General features: G+C 34.3%; 3 protein-coding genes across 3 annotated transcripts; all 3 read right to left on the reverse strand.

Moving 5' to 3' along the window:
• Positions 1-3995: 3995 nt before the first annotated feature.
• LOC115441128 (protein THEM6-like) lies at positions 3996-8418 on the reverse strand. Its single transcript, XM_030165746.2, has 3 exons — positions 7932-8418; positions 6853-7067; positions 3996-4320 (listed from the first exon to the last, which is right to left on the reverse strand). Exons 1-3 carry the CDS (start codon positions 8071-8073, stop codon positions 4090-4092), a joined length of 588 nt encoding a protein of 195 aa, XP_030021606.1. The 5' UTR covers positions 8074-8418; the 3' UTR covers positions 3996-4089.
• Positions 8419-8649: 231 nt separating this feature from the next.
• LOC115441127 (protein THEM6-like) lies at positions 8650-10178 on the reverse strand. The gene is made up of 4 exons (XM_030165744.2): positions 9913-10178; positions 9609-9823; positions 9046-9284; positions 8650-8776 (listed from the first exon to the last, which is right to left on the reverse strand). The coding sequence occupies exons 1-4, from the start codon at positions 10055-10057 to the stop codon at positions 8764-8766; spliced, it is 612 nt and encodes a 203-aa protein (XP_030021604.1). The 5' UTR covers positions 10058-10178; the 3' UTR covers positions 8650-8763.
• Positions 10179-10459: 281 nt separating this feature from the next.
• Positions 10460-21563, reverse strand: LOC115441126 (doublesex- and mab-3-related transcription factor A2). The gene is made up of 5 exons (XM_030165743.2): positions 21023-21563; positions 13210-13383; positions 13037-13134; positions 12791-12956; positions 10460-12588 (listed from the first exon to the last, which is right to left on the reverse strand). The coding sequence occupies exons 1-5, from the start codon at positions 21182-21184 to the stop codon at positions 12295-12297; spliced, it is 894 nt and encodes a 297-aa protein (XP_030021603.1). The 5' UTR covers positions 21185-21563; the 3' UTR covers positions 10460-12294.
• Between the last annotated feature and the right edge of the window lie 1538 nt (positions 21564-23101).

Raw genomic sequence — 23101 nt, forward strand, 5'->3', positions numbered from 1 at the left:
TAACGTATGAAGTACCAATAAAAATATTTAAAGGAAAATACTAGGTAATTTATCAATAGATTAGCTTTTGCTCGCGGCTCCGCCCGCATGAATAAGATTTTCCAGGTTAAAAGTTCCGCTTTATATTATCCCGGGATAAAAAGTAGCCTATAATAGAACTCAGAAGTACTTACTGTAAGTTCTTATTAGTGAAAAAAACCTAATTCAGGTAAGTTGTTTATGAGATTAGCGCGTTCAAACAAACAAACTCTTCAGTTTTATATAATAAAAATATGGATAGATTACAAAGTGTCAAGTGACCATCTCTCCCGCATGTGTTCCAGAGGGGTGGCCAATAGTATCCTGAAATAATGTATATTGCGAGACTTATTCAGCCATACGTTATAACCATTTCCTTTTTCTTATTTTCTGAAAGTTTAATATTCACGGTTATTTAAATATTATATTATTATAGTTTTAATTTCGTTTCCTTTCAAAAAGAACTCTGACCTTTTCCCCCGGACGTATATAAGTACTTATACGTAATATCAAATAAAATATATAACGATAATAGAAGTTAATTTAATTGAAAAAATAATATACTTTCTGGCAAAATAATATTCGTAAGGAGCTATAACGTTAGCAGGTATATTAAAAACCTACTAAAAACACTAATAGAATGAATTCCCAATAAATACACAACTAAACCAAATAAAAGTTATTTGATGTTTTCAATCTCAGTCTGGCACCGAAACCACTAAAGCTAATGGATATTTTGTTATTGTTGCGCGACAAGACACACGCGGTTAGCGCCACTGGGTCACTTTAGTTTCCACGACGAATCTTGATACGTTTCGAAAACGGAAGTCGGAAAAGAAAACATTACTTTCTTATTTATTTAAAATATATATTAAAGTGAATACAACTTAATGATAATCAGTATTCTAGTCTTGAGTTCGATTGTTGGGTTTAAATAAAAATACGTCCGAAGAAAAGATAAATAAATAGGATTTAGACATTTAAAGTAGATGCTTCATTCAATAGATTGTAGTGTATTTATATAGCTAAAAATATTACAAGCCATGAAATTCTGCCGTAAGCGACATATTAAAATAAATTAAAAACCGTACACCTTTTTTTAAAATGGAGAGCTCATTAGTTTTAGTCATATAAAGATACTTATATTTTAGCCCAGTTCAATACTTAAGACTGTTCGGTCGAAGTACACTGGATGCATGTTGTGTGCGTGTGGTCGGGCGCTACCTCACACAAACGGCTAATTATCAAATGTGTATACAAAAAAATTAGCTTCTTATTACGTAGAGCCATAACTGTTGCTTTTTGCCTTTCTGTTCAAAGTATACATTTCAAAGGCCAATTCTTATTTTGCTTTAAAATTTATTACGAAATCAGATAAAATTAAAATTTCGGTTTGTAGTTAATGTTATACTTAGGTACCGTACCGGTACGTGTGATGTAAATTATAATTATTCGGATCGGATTGTACTCTTTATAGTATTTGCGCTATTAGGTATATTAAAATACTACAAAAATAAATATTCATACAAATATAAGACAAATTTGTTTATAATGGTTGAATTGAATATCTAATATAATATTCTATGTGCCTAAGTGCGTTATTAAGCAAGAATGGATACTTATGTATATCCGTGACTCTTCTCCGTGCTTTACGTTCCAAATTATTATCACGGTGGGGTTAAAGGTAGTATGGAATTTAAATAATTTTTAAATTGTCGTTTACTATAAACTTTGTTTTCTTCTCCTATATATAGAAAACATTAGAGTTTATTTCCTCCGTAGGGTGTAACACTGTGTAATTTTAGGGATTGAACCTTATTTCTTTAACAGTAAACACCAAAATCGAGTGTTAAATCATAAATTCGATCCCTCAAATCTGTGTTCATAATGTACAGGTTGTGTAAACAGTAATATTATACAATGACAAACACAAAAGTGTAGAAACGTAAAACCACCCACAATGATTTTGTACGTTAAAAATATTATATACCTACTAAAGAATACTTAGTTCACTTGTAAACCTATGCTATATTCTTTTAATATAAAAAATATCAAAAATTTAAATAATTACCAATTCAAACAACATGTACTTATGTTTAAAGCATCTAGATTATGAGAAAACTGAAAAACTTCTTTGACAAAATATGCTATGTAGATACAAGCACACAACACACACACGCATACAAACGCGCGCGCGCTCGCATACACACATAAACAGGGAGGCATACACCACCCTAACAAGATCTTAAATATAGTAAATTATAATTAACTAAGTATTCATCGGTTACTATTAATATAAAGAAGGAACTCTCTACTGACATACAGGCATAAGAACTAAATTCAGGAGATTGTAACACAATTTAATATTGTAATTACTTGTGCTCAATAAAATATTGTTAATCTTTCATTTGTGCCTTTTAATATAGGTACCTATTACCTAATATCAGTGTTCATGCGAAATCCTTAAAATACGCATTTTGTTTCAAATTAAGCGTTGATTACATCGACCCATTCGGCTAGAATCTCATGTATTGCCGCTTGGGGCGTTACTGAATACTGACATCCTGCATGGCTCTGTCAAAAACTAAAGCGATGGCCCCAGCAAAACGGCGCGCTTACCATATTTTTGTCCTATGCATACATCGCCTCGTGGATTGCGGTGTCGACGATTTCAACGTTATGCGCTGCAGTTCACGACGGCCTGTTTTCCATAACACAGCACCATATTATTATAATTTCATTCATTATAATAATAATAATAATAAGCCCGCAGGGGCGGCTTTGTGGCGAGCCGACGGTGAGTGGCGACACCGCATTCCCTGATTCCGTGGGGGCTAAATGAGACCCCCTGACCCTTGGCTTGCCTTAACTGGCCGGCTAGGGGTGGAAGTCGCAAGAGCTAAGAACCTCAGCTCCAGGGTGGAAGTGCTCAATCTGCGTAATAGCGAGGAAACCCGCTCCGGGACGCGACAGCGACCCGCGATGGTGAAATCGGTGCACACCTCTCGACACCCTTAAGCCACCCACACCGGTGTTGCGTTCTTGGCTTACGCCACTCATGGGATGCCCATCTAGTGGGGGCCAAGTCACCGTCTGCCTTGAATACATAAGATTGAGACATTTTACTTGGCAGGCGTCCCGTTGTCTCAATCAATAGCCCAGCAACCAGTCCAGCTAGATCCCATCCATAGACCCATTATAATTCCCATCTTTTCTGCAATAGTCCCTGCACCTTGCAAGCGCTGTCTTTGGCTGTATTTCCTCCATAAGTACAGACAGAGAGAGTACTCGCAAGGTGTATAAACCCCAACTAGAGTAATGTATCTTAAAGGGGCCTCTACGTGTTGGATCCATGTCCCCACGCAAGCCTTCCAAAAGGACCGGCCTTTATGCCGTGATTTCCCGCAGGAAAGATACAACATAATAATAATATCAGCCCTGTATTATATACTTGCCCACTGCTGAGCACGGGCTTCCTCTACTACTGAGAGGGATTAGGCCTTAGTCCACTACGCTGGCCTAGTACGGATTGGTAGACTTCACACACCTTCGAAATTCCTATATAGAACTTCTCAGATGTGCAGGTTTCCTCACGATGTTTTCCTTCACCGTTAAAGCGAACGATAAATTCACAAAGAATACACACATGATTTTAGAAAAGTCAGAGGTGTGTGCCCTTGGGATTTGAACCTGCAGACATTCGTCTTGGCAGTCCGTTCCACACCCAACTAGGCTATCGCCACTATCGCATCATCATAATACTTTTAATTATTATGCCGTTGTGTAGTATGTATGTACATTACTTATGCTTTAGTATTCAATGTTTTAGACACTGATTAATAACCTCTTGAAGGTCAATTGCCTCTTTAGTCCATATATTCTATTGCTTTATTATTCTTTATAAGCAAAGAGGAATAGTGGTTAGAAATTTCTTTTTAGCTTTTATTGGTGGGGAGCAGAACAATAAAAGTCCTTGTAAGCTTTTTTAAAATATATTTATTACAAACCCAACCTAAATCCTCCAGTATAAAAATATATTAATTTGTATAAAAATAATAACAATAGTTCTATCTAATCCTTCTTCCTTAATTTTGCGCTAGAAATCTCAATAGCCTGAAGCCAATGTTTAATTTCTTCGGGGCATTCCGGTTTTTTATCAGCGCCGGGAATATCCTTGAAGAGTGTTGCTACGTCGACATTGATGAGGTTTTGCCTCGACAGCACAACAGCGCGCACGAACCCGTCGCTCAGCGTTATGAACTTCTGCTCGATAAAAAGCGTTTTATCCTCCCAGTACGCCAACTGGAAATGAAACCCATGCGTATAATTAATAGGGGCGCAGTTTATCAACAAGAATTGATTAATGATCAGAAAAGATTTTGTTCATAAAATATTCGTAAATCGGAAGAGATCAAGTGAGAAAATGTAACGACTACACCAAAACAATCAGTAAACTGTTTTTTGCCGAGTCCCATTTTATATGCCTGCGTTCACGTCGCATAAAAATAAATTAAGTAACCCCATTTTATTACATAAACCAGAAAACGAACAGGTAGGTCATCAAATATTCACGTATGAACATCAGGGATGCGCTGCTAGCAATAAAGAAAATGTATAAAGAGCTGAACTTTCGAATAATTTTCTGTGAGACTGTGGTACTAACTTGATCTAACTAGCATTTTCATGCTGTAAACAAGTATCCTCCGTGGATTGATCATTTTATCGTGACTCTTCTTGTGAAGAATGCGCATTGCGGACTCTCACAATAGGTAGGTAGTCATTTTATTTTCATTTATTGCTTAAGCTAATAAAAGTATCGGTTTCTGTATTACATAGCTAGCTAGTATAGAAGCCTACTCTACTTACAGTATCGATAAGAATTAAATGTTTATTGGTAGGCCCGTAATTGAACATCAAATCGGTAATACATAAAAATAACAAAATTTTTAATTTATTGTTTTCTTCCAATTAATTTTAATTAAGTTTCATTTTAACTTTCAATACTTAGTCATAAATCTATTACCGCGTGTTTGTAATGAAAGACAAAATATAATGCATATTTAACACACCAGTAACAATGCTACTAAACAAAAACACAGGAGCATGATCAAATCTAAGCGATCTGGAAGCACGCATTGGTGAGCCGTCGTATAGTACTATCCTAACACGGGGTTAGACTTGTCGTTGTGTGTTTCTGTATATATTATTTAATGATCGAAATGACCATCCTCCTGGGTTAGACACCCCATACTACAATTCTCAGTTTGATTGTTTGAACGCGCTAATCTCAGGAAATACTGGTTCGATTTAAAATAAAAATTGAGTTGGATAGTCCATTTATCGAGGAAGGCGATGAACCATAATACCACGCAATAATCAATAGGAGCGGAGCATCAATGAAAAAAAATGCAAAATTTGGTATTTATTCCTTTTTGTCTTGTCTATAGTTTTACTGAATGGCATTCATCTACATAACAGTGCTTATCAGTGGCGAAGGGTAGTTACATAGAGCCCGATTCCCGCCGGTTCCCGTTTACGTATAGTTTATGTAATTTTAATAATCATTAGTACGATGTGCAGACCGCATTTATGCATATTAGTACCTACTAGTGATGTAACGAATATTCGCATTCGCATTCGCATTCGCGAATATTCGCATATTTTTGGATATTCGCATTCGCATTCGCAAAATTTCTGCGAATGTCAATATCAGAAAAAAAAAATTTGAAGATAATAGTAGACTGCCTCGGTGGCATAGTTCTACTGCATGTGCGGTACGGCAGCGCTCTAAGGTCCTGGGTTCGAATCCCGGATCGGGCAAAGTGATATTTGGGTTTTTCTGCTCAGTATCAGCCCGGAGTGTGAAATTTGTGCCCGACATGGCGATAGGCTCGCCCCTGTCACACTATTAGACGGAACACACTTGGCGAAAAGTGGGTGCCCTGGTTGCACCTCTGCATACCCCTTCCGAGATAATATTCGTAATACTGTGTGTGTGTAATAGTAGGTTAATAAAATCAAAATCTAAACTAAAACAATATTCTTCTACAATAAACTATAAATATAGTCTAAACAAACAAACAAAAATTATAGACTCTCAAAGAAAAATACCTCTCTTTCTTAAAACATACCAATTAATTAACTATTTTTACCATGTTTTTAAGTTAGTAATTAAACTTGAGTAGAGGAATATTAAACTTTAAAAATAAACAAAATTATTTCGTTTACTTTAATAAAGCTTAAAAATGTAATTCTCATTAGAACTTGTAACACATTAGCAACTAAGAAATTAAAAGCAATTGAAAGAAACAAAAACAAATTCTTCTATAATTTTTTATCAGTCTTTGCATAACTTTCTAATGTTTAGATAATTATCATCTTAGATAATAATAAAATTTAGATAATCATCATTAAAAATTGGCGCCAAATTTGAACAAAAACTAAACATTCGCATTCGCATTCGCGAATGTCGGTAGCAGATATTTGCATTCGCATTCGCATTCGCGAATGTTCAAAAAATGACATTCGTTACATCACTAGTACCTACATATGTATTGTGTCGGGGTCCCTTTCATAAAACTTCACCTTTCGCCACTGCTATATAATATTATGTAAAGAGAAAACATTTTAAGTATCCATGGTCGTGGTTTAAGCACATAAGTAATCTGCATACGGAGGAGTGAGAATTGGCATAATTAAATTTCATATTATAGAGAAGAACAGAAAAGGTCAATTTACGTATAATATGTGTTACAAATATATTAACTTTAAAGATCAAATTTCGGCCACTGGACGACCAATAATTATAATTAAGATTTAATAATATCTACTCACCTTTGTTTCTACTTTATACGCCGAGAAAATTGGTATCGTTCTTCTGTACCGAATACTTGAAGCCCCTTGTAATGCATGCCCATCAACCGCTTTTATATTGTGGTAAATACCAGTTCTGTCGTAGAAGTGGAATCTTGCAAAATCAAGTTCACGCACATACCGGGCGTTGTTCATGTGTCTCAAAAAAATATCTACATCTTGTGTTGTGCAAAAACCTGTTGAAACATAAATAAATATAGAATTGTAATAACTTTACGTAATTCTTTAAGTGTATCAAAATATAATTAAACTTTATTTAAGTAAATAAGTACTATTGCCTGTTTTAATTGGCCTATTTATATATATTTTGACATTGAATGTAGATCTAACAAAACTTAACGTTCTAGTCAAAGTTTTTGCCCGGTTAAAAATCAGTCGTAGACCCTTAGTCTCCGAAAATAATAGCTGGGCCCTTATTTTGTATAATAGTGTAAAACTGTAAACGCGTAACGCGGCTGTGTTATATTATGTTATCTTCGAGAAATGTGCGTGGAACGGTATTCTGTAAGCCAAATTTCTATAGTCCTAAACATGATGCGTTGTGTTACATCATACATGCTTGTTACGCATTGTTAAAATAACGTGCGGGATAGAGAATAAGGCCCCTGATATGCCAATCGTTACTAACCTCAGGTCTTTCATGATTGATTTAATGAAGTATTGAAGGTGAGAAGGTACCCAACTAGCTCATCCTTGTATTCGAAATGCCTGCCAAAACTGCGATATGAGTTATATGCACTATCCGTGAAGCTTATGTTCGTCCCATAACGTTATAGTGATGACCCCATCGTATTAATATTATGGCATACTTATAAAAACTCACGGCAAATCACTTATGAATTGAACCATAGGAGTCATATTTTATTCAGAAACCGATATTTCGTTCAATTTATTGAAAACTCGTATAAGTAGGCTTACAAAGTGAATTAGTAGTATTTACAAACAATTTTTACACATTTAATCTTATTATTTACTTGCGTGAGGGATGGAATTATTTAAACATTTGCATACAATATAAGAAAAAAATGTATATAACATACCATATATAGTTGTAGTCTCATTAACGCCACATTTCTTTTGAAATAATCTCCCAATTCCAATGGTAAAAGCAATCCGTAGAAAGTAGTTAATGTCCCAGAAAATGTATGACAGTGCTACGATTGTTGCTATCATACAATACATTATTATTTTTGGATAAGAAAATTTAATCACAAGCAATTAAAAAAACACGATGCCGTGCAAATCACAAATACACACTGGCGTTGAATAAAGTCTTTGTAACTAATACTATGCTAAATTGACGTCGTCTTTGCTGTTTTTAAAGTTATAAGTGTGTGGAAATCGAGAATAATGTGTATCAAGCGGTAAACCCGTTAAAAGCGAATGAAAAGGTGATAGGAAAGACCATAACACTTGCTTTGTCTTACATATTTGATTACGCTCAAGTGTAATAAAGACGGCACTTCATTCGTGATTCCATTTCACTCTTAACAGATACTGAACCGACGCGATGGGACGTGTACTGATGTTTAAAATGGATATGTATAAAATTTATAGCGGTTTTAAAAGAACGAGTGCCACGAAGATAGTTACATAACAGGTCTTTCCTTATAAAGTTACTTTATTAATTGCAAATTAAAAACCAGAACGTTATATGCTACGTATTACTGTTTCTTTTACCTATAGCCTTGGTAGTATATATAGTCCGTTTTCTTCTTAATTTGGGAAACTCATTCATTAGAAAATAAAACAATTAAGGAATAATATATTTTGTACTTATATTTTTCTATAACCTTCTGCCTACATTCTTTCGTCACCAATAGGTACTGACCAATGAGTAATCAATCTTGAGACTTTTCTCGTTAACAAATATTAATTTTGCATGCTGAAATGAGAACAAATAACAACATTTAACCTCAACTTTAACTTATCTCTTAAAAAATATGTGCATTCTGTATAATTTCAGTTATATTACAACTAAGTATTTAATTTATGTTTAGACTTGAAGTATTAAAATAAAGCTGGCTTATTTTTTACACAATACCTACATATTTATTAATACAAAAAAAATACACAAGATATTAGGTAAGTACTTACTTATATCTTTTTAGAAACACATTTTTTTAAGGTAATATTATCAACATTTTTACTTACTGATGAGCATTTCTTAATCGCAAACTAGATAATTCCATACTATGAAGCCAATGTGTAATGTAATCGGGACAGCTCGGCTTAGACTCTGATCCAACCAGGTCTTTCAGAAGTATTGCAATTGAGTTTCCATTAGGGCCTATGGCATGTTGACGAGATACCAACAAATGACGGACTTTGCCGTCTCGCAGTGTCACCACTTCATGTTCTAAGAATAAAGAGCGATCGTCCCAGTACACAAGCTGAAAAATAATACTCACTATGATCTTATCTAAATAAAACAATGCAGTGAAAATATGAAATATGATTGCTATACATTTTGCATAAATGAGAATGATGAATAAAATACGTGGGCCATTCATTAATTTTAATGTTATTCAGCTTAATTTTTGAAAGCTAACGACATTTTTCTATTATTTTAGTTCTAAATGTCAAGCAATCGAACGTTAATGGTTTTAAAGAGCTTGTGTAATGCACTCACAATGACTTTGAACTTATAACATTCAGAAAAGGTCATTCCACCCTGTGTTCGAAACATATATAAATAGTAAATGGGATCTGCAAACCTTTGTGTTTATTTTGTAGGTTTGAAACATTGGCACCGGTTCTGAAGTTATGATCAAAGTACATCCTTGCAACGATTTGATTCTAAACTTCTGACTGCGCTGATATATGCCAGTTCTATCATAGAAGTGATACCGAGCGAAATCAAGCTCCCGGACCAATTTAGCTATTCGGATGTTCTTAAACGTAACATCACAGTTTTGAAATGTGCACATGCCTAAAACCCACAATAAACTGCTTTTATCAAATAACTGTAATTTTTGTAAGAATTTTCAATGAAACAAGTAGTTAAATACATAATCTCACCATATATTGTGGTAACATCCTTCAAAGTATTATTACATTGATATATTCTACCTGTTAAAACACAGAACAATGTACGCACAAAGTAATTTAAATCGCAAATCACATTTAATAATATGAAAGTGATTAATAACGTAAAAAATGACATTGCTGTGCTCTTTATTACAATAAATTATGACACTAAAACGTAAATACTATGCTATATACGAAGGCAATATGTTCTACTCAATCTAAAGTAATTATTTGATTCGACGTGTAAAATGTGAGAATAATTTATAATTCAATGCGTTTAAATACGAAATAACATTTGAAGCGACGACAGTTACTTGTCACTTTTAACCTTAATGAATAAAACATGTTTTTAAATAAAAGATTGTAATAAATTATCGAAGTTCAATGCAGGTACCTACCTACATACCTGTGTCGCTTTTAATAAAAAGTGCACTTTATCGACTCTACATTTTATAATTGGCCATAGAAAGTACATGTGTGCATAATATTATGATAGTAGTGATGTAACGAATATTCACATTCGTATTTAGAAATATTTGCGTCTTTTTTACTATTCGCACTGGCATTGGGATTCACGGATATAATATGATGCGAATATTTTGCGAATGTAATGTAACCAATGAAATACGTGAATATATTTTTAGATAAAAATACAACTGATTAGATTTACAATGACTTTATTACTTAATTTATCTACTATTAACAATTGCCAAATAACTAATCACAATAGAATGATAAAAATAAACTTCCAATTTTTTAAACACATTTGACTTTCTTTATATTTTTGTTTTATCGAGATCACAAAGTGTTACAGTTCACGTTATATGTTATTTATACGACATCACTCTGTTATACCAAAAGTAAAAGTTACCTACTAAAATATTGTTATTAAATTAATAATGAATTATTACCACTTGGTAATATTGAAATATCACTTTATAACAATATGACAACCGTTTTTGTAGAATAGACAAACTTTTTCGTTTTATGTATCAATATAATTAATTATATTCTATCAGTGCAAACCGTTTTTTTGTATAAAACACTGCATGAAGTAACGTTAATGCAGAAATAAATACAAAGGATAAATAAAGATTTTTGAGCCATTAAACATTAAAAAAAACAAATACATTTACGTGTAAATTATAACCGCAAAATGTACATAGAGTAGTTTTATGCTGAAATATTTATGTCTGGCGTTCACCGTTCATGCTAGTGCGCACCATTTCCAGCTAAACTAAGCAAGTAAGAGATTACTTGGTTAGGTGACAATGTAAATTTTGTATTAATATTCTTTTAAATTCTGCTTAAACAGTTGCATTCAACCGAGATAGTATTATTGTGTCACAAAATTTTACGTGAAGTGCCATTTTGTTGTTTGCCATTGCCATTTAATTGCAACAGCAATTGACATTATGGTAAGACTTCTAGACTCTCAGTATCTATCCCTTTTCTTTTTATGCTGGCAACGTGCATGGTTTTATAAAGCAAATTAAATCTATGGAGTGTGCAAATTTTTATTTAAGAAAAATAGTTGCTAAACAGTTGATTTACAAACTAGTCATCGGGTGCGATACGAAATTGTTAATTACAAAGCTTATTCTGCTGTTATCATTTCTTTTTTCTTATTTTCAGAGAGTGTTATGCTAAAAGTTTAATTAAATGCTAATTTTTGTTTATAATTAATAATGATAGTTTTAATTTCATTAGGTTCCAAATATATTGTGGCCATCACCTCCGAACTTACCTTTACATCTTAGGTACCTATCTATATACCTTAAAACTAATTTACGGAAACATGATTAACATCTACCAGCAGCCAATACTGTAACGTAAACACAGAATGTTTACGTCACAGTGTTGACTGCTTTCGGTTTCAACATTGTGTAAATGCAAATAAAAATATCCGATATTCGCATTCGCATCGGCGAATCTTAGATTCGACACTTCATATTCGTGAATATAGGAAATCGAATATTCGTTACATCGCTATTATATTATATCTAGCTCGCTATATAATACTACTACAGACTGCTACTTCTGCAGAAGCGTAAAGGTAAAAAATCATAAATATATTGACAGAATAAGAATATTGTTTATCACAATGTCAAGACAAAAGTGCCAATTAAATTATTTTATGTAAATTGACTTATTTTTTGATTGTATACCTACCACTGCAACTGTTAATATAATTTTATACGCTCAACCAGAATTACTAATGGCATTTGGGGTAATTGTCTATACATATTTAGTTTACTAATCAAAGCGTGTTACAAATAAAGCTCAACATGTACCTACACGAATGAGTAAATAGCAGCCTACTTACAACTTTATTGTACATCGTAGACAACTTTAAAATCATGCGCCTAATCACTAGTGATGGATATTGCATTGCCGGCAGTCGGGTGTACAAGGATTGCGTTGTACTGACTGAGCATGCTGATGCTGCTGTAAAGGTAACAGCAAAGGCGCAGATAAAGTGGGTAGCGCTGGCAAGGGAACCAGCCAGTCTGATCCGCAAACACTGCCCATAACAAAAGCTGGTAGTAATGGTGCACGCCGGCCCACTGGACGGAAAGCGGACCATCTTGATTCAACTTCCTCTGAACTCGAAACGTAAGCCTCATAGCCTAAGTCGCTGGTCGATGGTATCTTGCCATGTTGAGTCTGCAAGATTATTAATACATAAACATCAAATGACATCTTTATTTAACGTAAGCGTAATTATAACATATCATGACGTTATCGAGCATAAATTCCAATCCCAGGCAACATTAATGTTTTTAACTTGAACAGTTTTTAAAAATCGAACCAGAACTTGGGCTCCGATTGTGCTATTATTACACCTTGAGGAGGCTATTATACTTACATGCGTTGCATTAAAATGCTCCACAGCGCGCAACAAATCATGGTTACAGCGTCTTAAAACAAGTTCTAAGACGGAACGCTTTTTCCCAGGGAATAATTTGCGAAGCATTTCAAGTCCTGCGGTGCTGACAACGCTTTCGCTTTCTGGTGTTTCTTCACCACTACCTCTGTTAAGAACACAATAAATGTTTTAGCATTATTAGTAGCATAAGAGAAGATGTATCTATTAAAAGATTGAATTTGGCACCTTAATGTTGTGGCAGCTGACGAATTTCCTGCCAAATCTGGGGAAACGCTGCAACAGTCCGGCAGAGAATCACTGGTCTCACTATCGATATGGATGGGCTATAAAAAAATCTTCCATTACAGGCAAATAATTATAATGCGTAAAATTACTTTAAATCTAATTTATATACATACCGCGTGATCATTAGCTGCCGAATCGGGTTCAGGCCCTGGGCTTGGACACGGCTCCGTAACCCGCATTCCATAAATACGGCCTGGTGGAAGAGCTTCTAAAGATGTACCGCTTTCAACTGATGCCAAATGTAGAGCAATTTTGTCTTCTGCCGCTTGCTGCCTTTTCAATGCTACCTTTGAATAAGAAGCCTTTATATAAACAAACAACTATTACATTTTGATTTATTTAATTTTAATGTTACTGGTCAATCACATTTACAATGGATGGACTAAACAGTACATGAGAGGATAATAGACAAAGATAAACTGATGCAGATAAATTAATTTAGCAGAAAATCAATAACAAACATATAATATTTGTCTTTGTGGTGAACGGTCACCCTCGGGAATGCGTCCGGCGCGGCGCGGTAGGGCGGGCGGCGTCGGAGCGGCGCGTTTCTAGCCCTAGGCCGATCGTGGTTTCATTGGAAAGGTAAACAAAACTCAATCTCGGGATAAATCGAATAACACCACCGATATGTGGAATACTGATCAGTGTTATCGCATTACTCCACGAAAAACAAAACTCAAACAGAACAAGATACGTACAGGTTTGCTTTGTAACTATTTTGACAACCCTGAATCTTAATACTGTGACTTATTAAAATATTTTTGGAATCATATCCAAATTACTTCATAGTAATTTGAACACATTACCATCCGCCTAAGGTATATTTTTTTACGATATTAAATCAAGAGTTTAGAAATTAAATCATGCATGTTAACTGATATACCTACTAATTTAATCGTTCCTGTGAGCTAAATATTAAACTCAACATAATTTTTATAACCGAAGTACGTGGCCACTTAATCAATTAATAATAAAAAAAATGCTAATAACCACAAATTAAAACCATAAAAGTACCTAAAACAATACATATTTTATTAATGTATTAACAACTTTGTATTTGGCCCTATAGTTGAATATCGCAGTATTTAGCCCCCATTAATGTATACGCGTATTGGGTACATTATTGAAAAGCTAATAAAATTAAGCATGCAAGTGATGGGAGATGAAGCATCGACAGCGATGCATTACTGTGTAAACCGATCGATGGTTCATCCGGCGTGTACAGTAAACACTGCCACTTGTTTAAATAAACTGAGACACTGCATTAGCTGTTCTCGATTTCACTACATTAAAACACATTAACGCCTCTAGATTACGTGTTATTTCTGAACTCAATACGGTACTGCGAGAAAATTTCCTTTTTTCATAGTCAGTGTATTTTAGGTCAGTTTCCTGCTATTACATTGTGCTGTAAATGTTCCTTTGCAAAAAAAAAATGTTTTGATAATTTATTTCACTCAAAATAGATTAAAGATTCTGTATATTCTCAAGAGCGTCGCCAGCCGATGTCCTAAGGGGGGGGGGGGGGGGGGCAAGTTGATATGAAGAATGAGAAAAGTATGAATTGTAGGTAAAGTCGAGAGCACATGTTGCTCCCCCACTCCCCCTCTCCCGCTTTAACAATAACATAGAGTAGAGCGTAATTGAGCGTACGGAATGTTAATTGCCGCAATTGTCTCTATGTACTTAGTAATTCTATTAAATCAAGGTATTTTGCCTGCTTGGCACCTATTAATCCAGATAGGGTATAAATACGCTATACTTCAACGTAGAATCCGCCACAAAAATAACTGAAGAAATTTAAAATTTTCAATGTCTTTAAGCTTTTATCTCCGTAGCAAGAATCGTTTTTTCTTCATGAAAATAAACTTCGAAGGACTTAATTTATTGTAATTAAGAAAATAAGAAAAATAATTATATTTCGATTGAAGGTAAAGTGTAGAAGCGTTTTGAAGTTTTAAATTTGTTCAGCTACTTTAGTGGCGAGTCGTATACCGACGTCAACCAATACTTATAATATTAATAATAATATAGCATAATATAATTTAGCGACCGTCAATCAATTTTTCTTCTCGATCAAAGCATATAAGTACCAGCGTTTGCCTGTGGCTCTACGCGCGTAAACAAGTTTACCGGGATAAATATTTTCCCTGGGTTAAATGTAAAATATGGCAATCAATAGTAATGTAGCCTCCTAATAGTGACAAAAAAAAACAAAATCGGTTTAGTAAACTCTGAGACTTAATTAATTAAATATAAAATATGTTTAGTGATTATAAGTAGTAGATGGAATTGGATATACTTATCAACCCAGCTTGGAATTTTAGGGATAAGGCAGTGTATAATGATAGCCATCTTAACCTTAAAACATAACAAAAACCTTAAAATATGTGGATGTTTCATACTTAAAGCTATTGTGGTATATATTTGCAATCATTTTGAGGCAATGACAAAATTGCCTTTTCCTAACCTTTTAGTAAACAAATAATAAGTATCAGTTGAAAAAATATAAGTTTGAGTTTAGCGTAAACTTACTAATCTAAACATCTTCTCATCCGTACTCATAACCGGCAAAATTAATTAATAATAACGTAGCATAGAGCAATCATTAATGGTGATAGAGTCAAGCTGTTAACATACTTTTCCACAAGAATGAGCCGAGCGCGACTAAAATAGTAGGTATCATCATCTCGCAGAAAACAAAATTGATGTGATAACTTATTGTTGTGTTTCGTATGATGAGTGAGATTTCTCGGGGCCTTAAAAACCTTTCTTAAATTTTCTTGCCTAGTCCCTATTCTTTTTCTTTTAGATCGACAGCCCGCCTTATATAATAATAAATAAATGATTCACTATTAGCCCTGAATTTGAAATTAGTACCCGGAATGGCGATATGGTCACCCTCTATTATCATAGGACGAATTATAGACGGCGAAAAATTGGTGAACTAGTTGCGCCTCTGCCCACTCCTTCGGGAACATAAAGGTGTGAGATTACGTGTGTATGATTCTTTTAGAATTGTGGGTGTTTTGGCAGTGGATATCTCCACACGTGATGGCCTACTTGTCAACCTATGCTACAAAAATAAATGAATGCTCTTAGTTTTGTTTATAATTTACATCTACATCTATGAGGCGTGAATGAAAAGATACGAGGAATAATTTTTTCAACTCTCTTAATCATCAAAAGGCAGTAGAATCTAAGAAATAGACAACGTGATGAGACATTCCCGAATGCTTACGAAGCGGTATACAGAAGTTCAAACTATGGCACCGATTGTTTCCACCCCAGACTTAAGTGATTTATATATCTATCTAGATGTAAACCAAAATAGATAAGCTCTTAAAACTATGATACGAAATTTTACTCAAATCATTCATATCGTTATAACAGCCATACTAAAAACCTAAGAGCATTTATACACCATCACTATTCGAATAAATCGAACAGATCAATAGAGCTATCCCTCGAAATTGAAATTAGAACCCGTACGCAGATAATATCATACAAAAACATGGGTTGCTTTAATAAATAACTAATTAACCAAACAAAAATATAAGTTTTGGTAAAAAGATTTCATTTCTATATTTTAGTACATTAAGATTATATTCCCCTTTAACGACTTCCACGGTTTTGATATTCATATTATGCTAGAGCCATGCAACCATAGGAATAATAAGGGGGAAGCAAGAGCGTTGCGCTTACAGCAGAGACATTAAACATTTGGCGTACAAGGACCTCGCGTAGTGCAGACCTATCGTTGAATTCGGCAATTATTTTCGCCTCTTCTATGTAAAATCGGTTACTACGCCAATGCCTGCGATGTTTAATACCATTAATAATCAAGACTAATTTCCTGCCTATGTTAAAGCAAAAAAGGAGTAATTTTATAACAGTATAAATAATCCCTCTTAGTTGTAGAGGAGGACCAGCTGTGGAACAGTATATTTAATACAGGGCTTATATTATATATTATGATATTGTTCAATATAACATCCGGCATGATTTATGACTAAGGTCAGGTGGGGCAAGTGCGCCGACGGGGTAAGTGCACCTACCCTAAAAAAATCGAAAACTATTGATGTTATACAATTACCGCAATCTTATATCTATGCTACTAAATGAAATACAGTTCCACTAAAAAACATAAATGGCTATGTTCATTTTAATCTCAGAACAAGAACAAGCATAGAAGGAATCTAAATTACCCTCATATACTTATCCTATTTTTTCAAATAGGCCAAAACCGTTGAAAAGAACGAGACAAATATTATGTTGCTAAGGTCGGCTTGCGTACCATTTAAAATTACCAAATGGTTACCTTTGGTCATCTTTATGATGCCGAATTAAAAAGCAAATAAAATGTCAAATGTTCCAACTTGCCAATCTCAAAACAATGTCACAAACGCGCCCACACAATTCAGTTACGTTATACTTCAGCGCGTGCTTTTCAAAAGTGGCTACATGTTTTGTAATATTTTTGTTGTTAATTTTAAAAAATACACAGTACTGTTTAAGTAAAATATATTAAGTAAGTATTAAGTAAAATATAGGCCTGCGTTATTGTGAGGTGTAAAACTCATTCTTCTCGTAAAGAAAATGAAACTGAAATTATCAGCTTCCATCGGTGAGTAAACAAAAAACCTAATATATTTGCTTAAACCCTGTACATAAGTGCAAAAAGTGTTATTAATTATACTTTATTATGCTGTAGTCATATTATAATCTGCTGTTGGACATTCGACCCAGTCATTATTAAGTATTTTTCATTTTTACCAATTTACGTAGTCGTGTTCAATAGTGTTGTGCTGCATATTCTGTCGATAACATAGACGTTAGTATATTGTAGTTTACTATTTTGCATAAATTGACTTTTACTTTCAATATACGGTGGTGTAGTGGTAAAAGCCACTTGGAAACCGTGCGCGAAGGCTGGGGTCGAAGAAACTATCTGATTTTCATAGTGTGTTTCATACAATGTGTTCATTGCAGATTCCCCACAGATGATGCTATGAGGCAAAAATGGATCATTGCCATAGCTCGTCCCAATTGACATTGGAAAAAGCAGCACCGTGTTTGCTCTAAGCATTTCGACAAAGTTTTATTAACATTGAAATAAGCTATCAAACATATGTGACATGAATGATACTGCTGTGTTTTAATTTTACTGTCCCATTTTAGTAGCTTCTGTCAAATCCCACCTCTTGGGTAATCTTTGAATGCCTAAGAAAGTCAGAAAAGAACAGAATGCGTACTGGCTTTCTCCTAGACGAAATTCCGGCCGATTTCTTGTTTGTTACTTACAGCGGTTTCCATTCCTTCCGAAATTTCTAACATTTTCTTAATTTAATAATCTAAATGCTAAACCATTTTTGTGTGAATGACGTTTCGGAAGGCATGGAAACTGCTGTAAATAGCAAATGAAAATTGGACAAAATCTAGCTCGAAGAAGGCTTTCTTCGAGCTAGATTTTGTCCAATTTTCTTTTGTAGTTCTATAGTTTATTGTAATTTAACAGCTTCTCAACGAGTGCTTTTATATACCCAGACTTCTTTTGGTACTTGAATACCAAATCAGGGTTTTGATATCTTTTTTTTAGCCTTTATCTAAAATAGCAATTTGCAACGGTTTGTAGTTGATCGAAAAGTTTTTATTTTAGCATGTCTGTGAATTTACCATAGCCTATAGACAAAGCATCCATCGATATCGATGAGATGTCAGAAGGGATCGCAACACAATTAAATTTCTTGCTGTCTAAGACAGAGTACACTCAAATGTCATAGTGTTACTTCTATGCTTGTCATTGTTCTGAGATTTTAATACGATTTATTCGCCATTTTATTTTAAGTGTCATTTAGACCTGTAAACAGAGATGACCCCGTGAAAGATAACATCAAATATTTCAAAATATTTAACATATTTCTGTAAACCAGTAAGGTGAGCACATAGTTTAAACCTTTTATTTTAACTTCCTGCCTGAATTTTATTTATATATACTAAAATAAAGGATTTTTAGCAATGCGAAAAATTGTACCTAAAAATTGTCGAGTAGGGCAAGTGCGCCACAGTTAATAGTCGTATGGCGCACTTGCCCCTGATCCATATATAACCAACCTTTTTTGAGAATAAGTTTTACTAATATGAATTATTATTATTAAAATGTTCTACTTAACAGCAGAATCTTTTGTACTCAAGGTATTTTGTTTTGAGCCGACTTAAATAAAAGGGCGTATTAGTTAATTCGTTTTTACAAAAGAAAAACTGAAATACCTTGGTTAAGAGCAACTTTACGTGAATAGGTTGCAACTGTTCGATCAGGCACATTATCTGGATATAATGCAGCTAAAATATATCAAATGTCATAAGGCCAAATTCTAAGTAATTGAGTTATAACGCATTCAAAATTGTTAATTCCTACATTTATGTATGTTTTTTTTAGTTTTTATAAATAAAATGGATTTTATATTAGGGCTACCATTTTTTTATTCCAACATATCCGCACACAAAACTCTACTATAGCAAAAGTCTTATATAGCAAAAAAATTCTAAAATGTTTTGAAGCCCTGATTTACATATATATGGTGCACTTACCCCGAATTTGATTTGACAGCCATAGTTTGTTATAATATTGAGTGATTAAAAATTATCCAAGAGCAATGCGAGTAAAACTTATTTCTCTATGGACTAAAATGAGTGTTTTCTTTATAATGTTTCAAATTGGCGTTTTTTTTTTACACAGGCGCACTTACTCCATTTCCGGAGGCAAGTGCGCCTACTACCATTTTTTTTTTACTTTGAGCAAAATATTAATTTATGGTCCGATTTCCTTGAATGGCTATAGGTTGTTATCACAAAATACCAAATATTCTTAAATTAATAAAATTACATTCTTAAGTCAGCACAAAAAGAAATTATTTTGCATTGAATCCAGCTATGAAAATTTTATGGCGCACTTCCCCCGATTGACCTTAATATCGAATCATTCGGTTTAAAAGTACGCACTTAGTTTCTAAATGTATTCTACTATCGTAGTGTAGCCTGAGCCATTGTATTTAACATGATATTTGATACTAGGCACTATTGTATGCCTACAGTCTCAATAACAGGTACCTATATTATGGCCAGCCGAAATGTATCCCGTCGCGATCAGCTCAGTTGTTACATTGAAAGAGAATATGTAACATGTCTACGTTGTCGAACGCATTAATTATTGTTTTTTTTTTTGCCAATTTGGTTATTTGATTGCAGGGATAAATATATTTAACTAAACCGACATTGACAGAAAAATTTCATTGGAGGATATTTATTAAATAATGTAAGTAGGTACTTAATATTTTAACCGGCGAAACTACAATCGAAAAGTATTATACTTATTTCTCTTAGTTCCAATAGTATGTATTACTAGATTTAAGTGTGTAATGATTCTATCGGTTTTATTCTACCTATTGTTTTATAGATGCTAATGTTCATAGCTAAGTAACTCTGCAAACAAATGAAACATCACTAATTGTTCGTGTTCGAATTGCAATGTCTATTCTTCCACGGTCCGTCACAAAAAGATAGCTCGATACGCCTACGGGGAATTTTACATAATATAAGTAATTAGGTTGTACCTATTAAAAATATCTTACTGAAATACATAAGTAAAATAAAATGAATAACCTTAAGTGTAGAATTATGTTAGAAACATAATTTACACAAGTAATAACTTATAGTAATTTTCGTAAAAAAATATTGTCTATAATCTTAACACAATATTGCAATGTTACAGTGGAAAATGGCTGGGCTGTGATAGCCACCACTTACCATCAGGTGGGCCGTTGACTCTTCTGCATTTGGTGGCAATAATAAACATGACCTATAAGTAGTTATTTTTGTAAATATAATATCTAAGTACAAAATTGAAATTAAAATTATATTTACCTGTGCAGCCATAATCCGTTGTCTCTCTTTGATGAGTCCACACTTAGGGCACTGACATTGTCGATAAACACAAGCTTTTTTATGTCCCCGTAAACTAGAAATAAGCCCATGGTTACGACAGCGAGCACACTTGGGTACCCGCGCTCTACCGCTGTTATTCATAATTTTTGATGCTTAAAATATTTTTTTGATATTATTTAATATAAATACAGACACTGCAGGTACAATGCAAAACTATTTTATACACTTTGTATTGATACGTCTTCCCTCACAATACCGATTATATCGGCAGGTTAATTCCGCCCACGCACCATTCACTCCACCCAAAAACTAATGTCAATGTAGTCTCTATTCAGAAAACATTTGATAATTCAGAAGATGGTAGGCGTAACAATTTACCGATTTGTATATGAACGTTAGCACGCGAACCTAAACTTCATGATATTAGAAACAAATTTCAAGTTTCTGAAGCTCTCCGAAACAAGACGCAAAATCCCAGTTATCCCGATCCGCCCTGCTCTTGAATTCGACCAATCGCATCGCGGAGCTTTCAGGATTGGTTACATGTTGAAAACGACGGAAGCTGATGTTATAAGTTTGTATTTCATTATACTAGTAACACTGTTATATCTATGTTCTCTAGTAACTATGTACATATTTGAACGGTGCCGCTCCATTTATAAAACAAAGACTGGACAGACATTAATTTAAAGAGTTGCAAGTAAAATTACATAGATACCTATGTGAGTATGCCTGATTGCACTTAAACTAAACTGTTATTCCCAAGTCATTGTTTCAAACGGTCGGAAACTAGATCGATACCTAAGTATCTATATGTAGGGAAAAATGGTTTCAATAATAAGTACGTCGTTGGCGGTTTGCCAGCAGTACCTATTTAGTACATGTACTTAGTTACCTAATGCAAGTAAATAAGTAATAATGAACGATGTCGAATATATACCAATGTTAACAATTAGTGCTAATGAAGTTAATGGACAAGATAACAAGCTGGTAAGTACGAGCTTGTAATATCTAACATTTATATTTTGATGACCCTAGCAGGAGCACTGTAACCGTACTGCCATACGTACCTACATTAAAGACTATAAGATTTTCTATCTTTTTTAGTTTCCTTTTTTATTGTGGAGATTCCTCAATGTTCCAGGTTTAAATATATGTTGCCATTAGGCAATGTTACTTTTAGTGATAAAATCTTTTCAAAAAATTATACCGCCTTCAAAAACCACTAAAAACCAAAAAAAATATATTAACCTTACCTATATAATGTTAAAATATTGCTGACTCCAAAATTGGTTACCAGTATCGAAGTAATGTTAAATTATTTTTTGCTTTTTGTGTTAGTAAAAATCAGTATAAGTTGACGACATTATTTTAAGAGTTTTCTGATGTATCTCCAAAGTTGTATTGTGTTTGTTAGATATGTCACACTTGGTGCCATAACTAATAAATAGAAGATATTTTATTGCTCTCTTATAATTTTTTGCTAAGGATAACTAAGTACATGTAATTTTTTTGTTTGGAAAAAGACGGCATAGAATAACATAGTACGAAGTGGCATCGTATATGCCCTAACCCCATAACCCCCTCGAGGCAATTCTTGTGCGCTCGGTCTTCACACCGAATGCACGCCCATGCATTATGCCGCGACCATAGGCACATAGTGTAATGTGTATACCTTTTGGTTCCCAAATACACATTGAGGCCTATAAGGATTCGATCATCTCCCCTCCCACTCCTTTCCAAGCATCCTAGCAAAGCTCCTCCTCCTTCCTCTTCTCTTCCTTCCCTCTATCCCCTCCCTTCTTCCTCCCGGGCTCCGTGACCGAATAGCTGCGGGTTGCCAGCGTACCGTCCGCTGGCACCCTCAGTGACAGCGGTAGGGCCCATCAAATCTTCATTGGAACTGCCGTCGTTGCTAAGCCGGGGGATCGCTTGTACTCCGTTAGCAGGGCAAGGCGGGTGATAGGCGCGGCAGTTCCAAAAAAAAATCCCTGTAGCCCACGTACATGTATGATAACGTCTTATAACACACGGAGAAACGCACGCACGTAGGCACGA

Source organism: Manduca sexta, chromosome 26 (assembly GCF_014839805.1).
Source record: "Manduca sexta isolate Smith_Timp_Sample1 chromosome 26, JHU_Msex_v1.0, whole genome shotgun sequence".
NCBI classification, from domain to species: Eukaryota; Metazoa; Arthropoda; class Insecta; order Lepidoptera; family Sphingidae; genus Manduca; species Manduca sexta.